We start from the raw sequence: 8,742 nt of genomic DNA, 5'->3' as shown, positions 1-8,742 counted from the left end.
TCAGAAATGGAGACCGATGGACAACCTCATTTTCCTCTTCTAAGACACACGTATGACTTACTCGTGTGCCAAATGTAAAGCAGACCTCGCACTTCAGGCAACATCTGCTTATGAAATGCTGCATAAAAGATAACATATACTCACCTTTCCCCGACTTCCAAAGTGCTGGCGGTGACCTCATCCTCCTGCCCACAAGATGCATGGGTAATGATGAGTAACCCGAACCTTGCAAGAGGATTCTGCAGCATACGCTTCTCATGAAATCGGGCCGCTCGTTATTCTGCGAGATCCGGCTGGAAGAATGGCAACATCAGTTGCCACAGGCGGAAGTCGGGGAGAGGAAAGTAGATTATTGAACTTACACCCCACAACGTGTTTTTTTCTCACTTTCATCTAGCATTTAAGAAGGGGGGCACCTGGAATAAGTGGGCCTGGTCACCAAGTTCACCGAGCACCCCTCAGGGTGGTCACCTGTGAAGACGCTTCATTGGAGTTACTATATGAATTGTGTGTTTTATAAAGCACGTCAAGCTTGCATAGGGCATGCTCATCCAACGAACACATCGCAAGTACCTCTGAACAGGTCTCTGAAGCTTCCACACCGCCCTGATTAATGGGAAAAGCTCCAACTTAAATCAAATGCAAGTCCAGGGAGGATGCAGGAGATTTATGATAAGCACAAGACGTTGGCTCCTCCACAGAAAACCCATCCCCCCCCCTTAACTACTTACATCGATGGAGAGATCCAGTAACTGGGCCATTCGTTTCATTGTGATCCTGGTGTAATACTTTGCCATGATCCTAATGTTCTGTAACGGAAGACAAAACATGCCGTTAGGAAGACAGACAGCCCCCTCCCACCCCACTAGAATCAATGTATCACTGGAGGATTAGTGGAGACGGCAACCCTTGTTTATGGCTCGCTGTGGAAGCAGACAGTCAGCCGTAATGATTGCAGTGAGCAGCTAGGAGGACTTGTTAGGACATGTAGAAGGCCGCTCTATGCACCCAGCCAACATATACTGCTCCTTATGGACAATAATGCTGAGCACATACAAAAAGGAAGGCTGGAGGTGTTCATTTTTATGCCGTAAGGGAAGTATGTGTGTGCGCAGGGATTTGCAATTCCATGTAAACTAGTCTCTACATTGCTAAAGTACTGCTTTATCTATATTAGATGGCTCTGCACAGTCCGAACTACAAATACCACCCCGTTTCTGCATGTCTGAGGGTTAGTCACTTGAGTCCCTAGAGTACATAGAAGACCATCCATTGTGCAGGCTAATCACTACGCTTCCTCAGCTGCTCCAATGCTGAAGAGATTTGCCCTCCAGTATTTAAAAGGAGATCTATGGGGTGAAGGCTTTTCCCCATAGTTCTCCTTAAGGTAACGGGAGGACACAAACTAGCGTCCTCCCGTCACCCTAAGCTCAGTATACCGTGAGCTACAGCATCCCCATATACTGAGACAATTGTGCCGGGATCCGCCCAGCTGCGTGAGTGACAGCTGGCTCCTCCTATCTAGAGGCAGGGCCAGCTGTACCCGCCCCTCCCCCGTCCGTTCCGCCATAACATAAAACATACATGTTCCACTACACGGTTCTTCAGGTCCTTCCAGTGCTTTTCTCCTTCTTCAGAGAAGCTGAAGACGTCAGTGGCCACACTGTCCAGGGAGCCCTCCCTCAGCTCCTTGCCGTAGTCCTCGACCAGTGTGCTCCATCGCATCAGCTCCATGGTGGTGAAAAGCTTCAGCAGGTCTCTGGGTGTGGGGAAAAAAACAAGGCGACATAAGAAGCCATCTTTACAAATGACTAAGTCACATGACCAAACAACACAAATCCTCCAATACACAGGAAGAAATAGAGCCGGAGCTACTTTCTCTGATCATTCACACACAACCACGATGGTAAAACTGATCCAGAGACATGTAATGTGCAGATACATTGAGGGCAATTTGTAAAAAAATCAACAGTTCTCTCCCCAAATATTTTACTTCACCCAAAAGCTGCAGAATTATTTTTGATAGAGAGAAGCTGCAGACTGTCAGATTTTGATGTTGGTATTACTTCATTGTCGCCCCGATGAAGGGATCCTGTGCGGTCCCGAAACGTTGCTATTTTGTACATGACGATTGACGATTTGTCCGATTAAATGGACATCAAAGATATTTACTGAGTGCTGATGATTCCTGCTTTCCACTGTTTGTTGCACGGTGCCATCCGTGATTGTCACTGCGAGCACCAATACAAGTACTTGGGCCGGGAGCGCTGCGAGGAGTGTAGGGCTGCAACAACTAATCGACATAATCGATTATAATCGATTATTGAAAAAGTTGTCAACTTTTTCAATAATCGATTAATTTGCAGAGGGACTTACTATCTTCTACGGTATTACTTCTAAAACCTTTTTGGCTTTAGTGCCTTTTCCATGGTTTATATCTCTGTGAAAATATGAATCCCCGTCAAAACTCTGATGTCTTTCCTCTTATGGATCCTGAGAGCTTGAATTTTCCATGCCAAGCCCTTATAGACTTACTAAGCACAGATATAAAGCACAGTGCGGCTGGCTATAAACAGATCAATGTGAACGGGAAAGCTGCACGGTGATGGGCAGTTTAGGGTGGACCCATTGACACCCACTCACTTGTATTTGGGGATTTCCTCCAGCTTCTTATCAATGTTTATCCTGTGGACCAGGTCAGACTGCTCGTTGTCATATGGCGATAAAATCACGTAGAGTACGACGCTCTTTAGAGCCTAGAGAAACAATAACCAGATTTTTAGATTGTAAGCCCTCAGGGGCAGGGCCCTCCTTCCCATCTAGTCTTGAATTGTATTGTGATTGTAATGTCTTCCTTATATTGGAAAGCGCTGCGCAAACTATTGGCGCCATATAAATCCTGTATAATAATAATATTACGATTATAATACAATTATGCTCAATACTCCCCTGAGGAGGCTTATAGTGTAGCCAAGAACTATTTAGAATAACATTTTCACCAGGATATTGTGAATGAACTAGTGTTACGAGCAGATAAATGGGCACCATGTGATGACCTCAGGATCGTACAGCAGCAAGTCCTCACATCTACAGTGTGAAGATACTGAGTTGTGCATAGTCAAGGCCCTCCTTTAGATTCAACATAATGCAGATACTTAAAGTGACATTAAACCCTCAGATTTTGTAACATAAACCAATACTGTAATGTGCGCCTTACTGTAATCCATGGTAGTTTCCCTTCTCTTTGCTGCTCTTCCTTTTAAATCCTCATGTCTTCTCATGCTGGTGGAGAACTTCCCTTTGCAGCTGAGTGCCTCTTCCTGTAGTGCTGGCTCAGGTTGTGAACCTTTCACACAGACACCGTGTATCCATTCCAGAGACAAGGCAGTCTGCTGCAAAACAGAAGTTCTGCCCCAGCATGAGAAGAGATATGGATTTAAAAGGAAGAGCAGCAAAGAGAAGGGAAACTACCATGGATTACAGGAAGGCGCACATTACAGTATTGGTTTATGTTACAAAATCTGAGGGTTTAATGTCACTTTAAGCAAACTGCTGAGCGCTGCATTGTGGGAGTGTAAAGGAAGGTAGACCTTGAGAGTTGGAGCGCTGGTTCTGTACAGAAACAAGGAGATATAACCATATGGTGCATGCTTTACCTACAGGGGTCAGCATAGTCATTTCCTAGCAATAGGAAGAGTCCATCTCACCTGCTGCCACTTCTCGCTCTCGGCCTGGATGCAGGGGGTATCGTAGATGGCCCGGTAGTGTTTACATATGGAGAGATAGGAGCCTTCGTGCTGATCCACGTGAATCATGAGGTTGTAATATTTCAGCTTCAGTTCCTGTAGCAACACACAGTTACAATTTTCACGTGAACAAAATAGCAGCAAACATTTAACATAACTACTAAATTCAATGACGTAAGCAAGGGAAAGAAGGAAAACAAGAATTTGGGAGGGCTAAGTGGGGTCAAGAAGACTTTAATGCACTGTAGTAGATGAGTTGCTCGAGTTCTTAACTATACAGGGATATGGGAACTACTAAAGCCAAACGCACGCACACACCTAGATGGGGGTACATATCCTAAAGCTGGAGCAGACAGAATCTGGGGCAACTGTGCATAGTAATCAAGCAGCTTCTATCTTCTGCTTGTTCAGGTAAACTTTTAAAGTGAAAGCAAAAGTGGATTGGTTGCCATGCACAACTGATCCAGATTCGGTCTGCTCCGGTATTAGCCAATTCCCTTCAATGAATGACACACATTATTTACGGAATATAGAAAAAGCTGAGAATTCAGCCACTCCAGCTACACAGCTCTGTCATCCCGCTTTGCAGAGAAGATGATGGTACGATATTACCTCCCGGCCGGCCATTGCAAAGAAACAGCCGGTAGCTCTCTAGATCTCAGCGGGCGTCTTTAGAGGTCCGCTCAGACACGCCCCCTTGCGAGCGGGAAATGCCCGATATTTAAAAACAGGCAGCGATGCCTGTTAACATGTAAGCTTGCTTTTCCCCCCCAAAATTTTTTTAAAGTTACACATAAAGAATAAAAAAAACAAAACAAATGTTTTAAAAGTCCCCACCAAATACATACACGCATGCAAAGATGCGTCGGGGGCGCATACGTGGAAAAAAACGATTGCGCCCATTACGCCGCACATGTTACATATCGCCGTGAACGTCGCAATGAGAGCAATCATTCTCGGGCCATTAATCACTGATAACACTAAACTGATGAGCCGTAAAAGCTTTTCGAAGCGTCGCCTATGGACAATTTTAGGTATGGTAGTTTTCTGCGATTTCGCGGCCGCGCGCACTTTTAAAGCTTGACATGTTTGTTGTCTATTTACCCGACGTGACCCGATTTTTTATTATTATTTCCCATATTTTTGGTAAAATATAAAATGTTTCATAAGAATGTAAAAAAAACCAAAAAAACTTTTCTTTCCCCAAAATTTTCAGTAATTTTTCCTAATTATAGTAAAAAATAAAACCCCCAGTGGTGATTAAATACCAGCAAAAGAAAGCTCTATCTGTCCCCAAAACATGGTATAAAATTCATTTCAGTGCAGCGTTGCATGACGGAATAAACGTCAGTCAAAGTACCGCAGCGCTGAATACTGAAAAATGGCCGGGACAGGAAGGGGGTGTAACACCGTGGACTACAAAGCGGTTAAAGTCCATCAAATTCACTTTCAAACACCATTCTAGTAAAGACGGTTGACAAGAAAAAGACAACACCCCCCTAATAAGACAGCCGCCAATTTCTATTCCAAGTCTTAGTGTCACGCCATGCCGAGCCCTTACCTCAGTGTTGTTCTCCTGGAAAAATTTGGTGTTGATCTTCTTGCTAATGATCTGAGTTCGGACATAATCCTTCACTGCCAGACAAAGACGCATCTGTTCCAGAATAAACTCCACCCTCTCCTTCTTCTCCATAGAGCCGTACGTCTCCACCTGGAGCCAAACAAAAAACATGAGATGAGAACCTCCATCCTGGCAAAACTTCTAACACTGCGCACATTCCATTTCCATTTCCTGGTACTGGCAGTTTGAGGAAATAAAAGGAGTTTCACTGCAACGAAAACGAACATTTAAAAAAGGAGAATTCTGAGGTCAGGGCTTTTCCCCATAGTTCTCCTTAGGGTAACGGGAGGACACAAACTAGCGTCCTCCCGTCACCCTAAGCTCAGTATATAGGGAGCTACAGCTTGCGGTATACTGAGGCGCCGCAGCTGGTACAGATCACGACTTTACTGTCTGGATCCACCCAGCTGCGTGACTATCTAGAGGCAGAGCCAGCTGTACCCGCCCCCTCCCCCGTCCGATCCACCAGTCAGCGCTGGCAGATCGGAGCGGGGAGAGGGGAATCCAGCCCCTCCCCTGTCACGGCAAAGAGCTGTGACATGATCGATAGGTGAGCGAACGCCGGTATGTGTTCGCTCACCTCCCGATCTACTGAGCCGACCTGTGACAGTCTCATTGTCACAGGTCGGCTAGGACTATGAGGCTGAGTGATTTTCACTCCCCTCATAGTTCTCCTTTAAATAGAGCGGAGATGTTATAAATGAACTGCTTATATATCTAGACTTACATATCACGCACATCAAAAAAGGTGGACGTCACTAAAATACATTTTGGATTACGTTGCATCAAAACACACAACCCTCAAATTTGAAGAACGCTGCGTTTGGTTTGCCAGTTTAACGAACATTTTTTTTTATTAGTGTTGATCTGTATCCTCAGATATGACTTTCTTCTTGTTACCTGAAGCTCCTGCAGGATGGCGGCGGCTTCCGTCACATCATTGTTCTGTTCCTTTATACCTGCCAGGGTCTTTGTCAGCCGAGCACGCTCAATTTCTACATAGATCTAAAAAGAGACAAAAAGACACCATTGGCTTTACTGACCACACACTGAACATCCTGACACAAGTCAGAGCCCCACAAGTCAAGAGCCCCACAAGTCAAGAGCCCCACAAGTCAAGAGCCCCACAAGTCAAGAGCCCCACAAGTCAAGAGCCCCACAAGTCAAGAGCCCCACAAGTCATACATTTGGCAAATTCCAGGACTCTTCCAAAGTCCAGCAGCTTTGGTCCAGAGGAAACAATAATCCGCCCCCCTCCCATACTCGGGCACATGTGGGCAGTCACCGTATAGGGTCCTTACAACACATTGAAGACGATTGGAGAGTGGAATTATGTTGTTCTTCTCACCTTTCCCTCTGTAACCGCCCGCAGAGTGTCGATTAACCGCAGCTTGATAGGAAGGTCTGTGATCTCCTCCACGTATTTGCAGCACTGTTGGACCATCTTAGCAACAGCCTGTCACAAACACAAGAAACGTAAGTTGTGAACCCCGGTGAAGGCGATGGGACTGAGGACGCAGAATGGCTGCTGTAGAAAATCTGCGATACTAAGAGAGGAGAAACACGAGTTCAGTGAGCAGACGCGTCCACTGACCTGTTTCAGCTGACTCCTCCTCTTAGTCAGTAGCACAACGGTCTCGTTCAGCATGTCCCACTCCTTGGCTTCATAACACATCTTCACAACGGCCACCAGGATACGGGAAGTGGACACCATATCAGATGCCTGCACAGAGTAAGATATAACACAAGTTACTGCAAGGCAAAGAAGCGAATGCAGACCTAATCATTGTGTACATACTGCCTGGATTATGTCATGTGTGTCAGGTTCTGGCTACCTTCCTTTCTCACTGAAGACTAAAACATTTGCCAAAGTATAATGCCCAAAGAGGAGGCACCATTTCCCTTGAAGACCTTTGCTCATATGGGACAAATTAAATAGTCACATGACTCCCCCCTGGCATTAGTTCATATGCCGGGCCTAGGAAAAGCAAGCCCTTGTAAAATCTCACACAAGGCAACCCATGTGACAGCACTGGCCAAATCAAGAGGCACCCACTGTTGTCACATGAGAGGGGAGAAGCGAGTCACATGCTCCTCCCCATACGTGAAAGTGCACTTTATACGATGACCATCGCAAAAATATTGTATTGTGATGCACTTAAAGGAGAACTATGAGGTCAGGGCTTTTCCCCATAGCTCTCCCCAGGGTCACGGGAGGACACAAACTAGTGTCCTCCCGTCACCCAAAGCTCGCGGTATACTGAGACCGCCACAGATCCCGACATGACTGTCTAGATCCGCCCAGCTGTGCGATTGATAGCTGGCTCCACATATCTAGAGGCAGAGCCAGCTGTACCCGCCCCCTCCCCCAGTCAGCGCTGGAGGATCGGACAGGGGAGGGGGGGAAATCCCTGCAGGGAGCCATGAGTGACAGTCATGGCTCTCTGCAGGGACATGATCGAGAAGCGAGCGAGCGACGATATGTGTTCTCTCACTTCCCGATCTAATTGAGCCGACCTGTGACAGTTTCATTGTCACACATCATGAGGATGAGTGACAATCACACCTCATAATTCTCCTTTAAGATGATCTGTATATGATTTCCTGCAGATCTCAGCTCAGTGCGACCAGCTCTTATGTCCCCAGCACTGGAATGACACCGCACCGGCAGCCATACTGACTGTACTCACCGTCCGGGTCTGCTTCTCCAGGGACAGCAACGTTTCAACAACCTCCTGGAGTTTTCCCTCCTGTGACAATAAGAAAATATTTAGTACAATGTACAAACACAAGAACATAGAAGCCAACAGTGACATATACTGGGAGATCTGCTCCACAAACACTCCCCTCCAGACACAATCAAGGTGGAGGAGCTTGTGACTGGAAGGCAAGGGATGGGAAGAGGGGGTATAAGATGGGAAAGAGTGGGGGAGGGGGCATGGGAAGACGGAAGTAATGCTGAAATAAAATGTATTTTTTTATGACTATAAAGTTTGTTTTTGATTGTTCAGTAACTTTATATAACATTGTATGTTGACTTCCATGTGACATGAACGACCCCCCCGGGAAAGACAAACACTGCAGATCAAAGTGCCCCTCTACCTGTGAGACATCCGATCTCACGTCTTACTCCCCAACATTATTAGTATTTTTGTTTTGGATAGCGTGGGGAAGAGTTCATCATCTGTCAGGTTTTATTTTAGTTTCTGACTGTGAACCCATTGGGGAGATTTCCCTTCACTTCCTGTCCGGGTAACACCTGCATAAGAAATATTTGGTGTGGTTGTCACAGCACAGGACATCACAGACAGCGATAAAACATTGCCGTGCGTTCCAGTGCGATTGTAAAAAAAAAAAAAAACATGACAGGCCCCC

At 46.0% G+C, this 8,742-nt stretch overlaps 1 protein-coding gene across 2 annotated transcripts in view; it reads right to left on the bottom strand.

The window, feature by feature from the left end:
- Positions 1–8,742, bottom strand: part of PSMD12 (proteasome 26S subunit, non-ATPase 12) — an 11,590-nt gene that overhangs the window by 2,104 nt on the left and 744 nt on the right. The window contains exons 2-10 of one of the 2 annotated variants that reach the window (XM_018569275.1): positions 8,058–8,117; positions 6,962–7,090; positions 6,716–6,823; positions 6,268–6,372; positions 5,308–5,457; positions 3,708–3,842; positions 2,644–2,756; positions 1,585–1,759; positions 732–809 (exon numbers count right to left, since the gene is read on the bottom strand). In XM_018569275.1, coding sequence (XP_018424777.1) covers positions 732–809; positions 1,585–1,759; positions 2,644–2,756; positions 3,708–3,842; positions 5,308–5,457; positions 6,268–6,372; positions 6,716–6,823; positions 6,962–7,090; positions 8,058–8,117 — 1,053 coding nt within the window. The remainder of the gene's footprint in view (positions 1–731; positions 810–1,584; positions 1,760–2,643; positions 2,757–3,707; positions 3,843–5,307; positions 5,458–6,267; positions 6,373–6,715; positions 6,824–6,961; positions 7,091–8,057; positions 8,118–8,742) is intronic. The other variant, XM_018569276.1, reaches the window with a different exon arrangement.

The sequence above is a fragment of the Nanorana parkeri genome, unplaced genomic scaffold (genome assembly GCF_000935625.1).
Source record: "Nanorana parkeri isolate BGI_ZX_2015 unplaced genomic scaffold, ASM93562v1 scaffold1316, whole genome shotgun sequence".
NCBI classification, from domain to species: Eukaryota; Metazoa; Chordata; class Amphibia; order Anura; family Dicroglossidae; genus Nanorana; species Nanorana parkeri.
The sequence above is the reverse complement of the archived record's forward strand: the minus strand, read 5'-3'. Positions and strand labels throughout refer to the sequence as shown.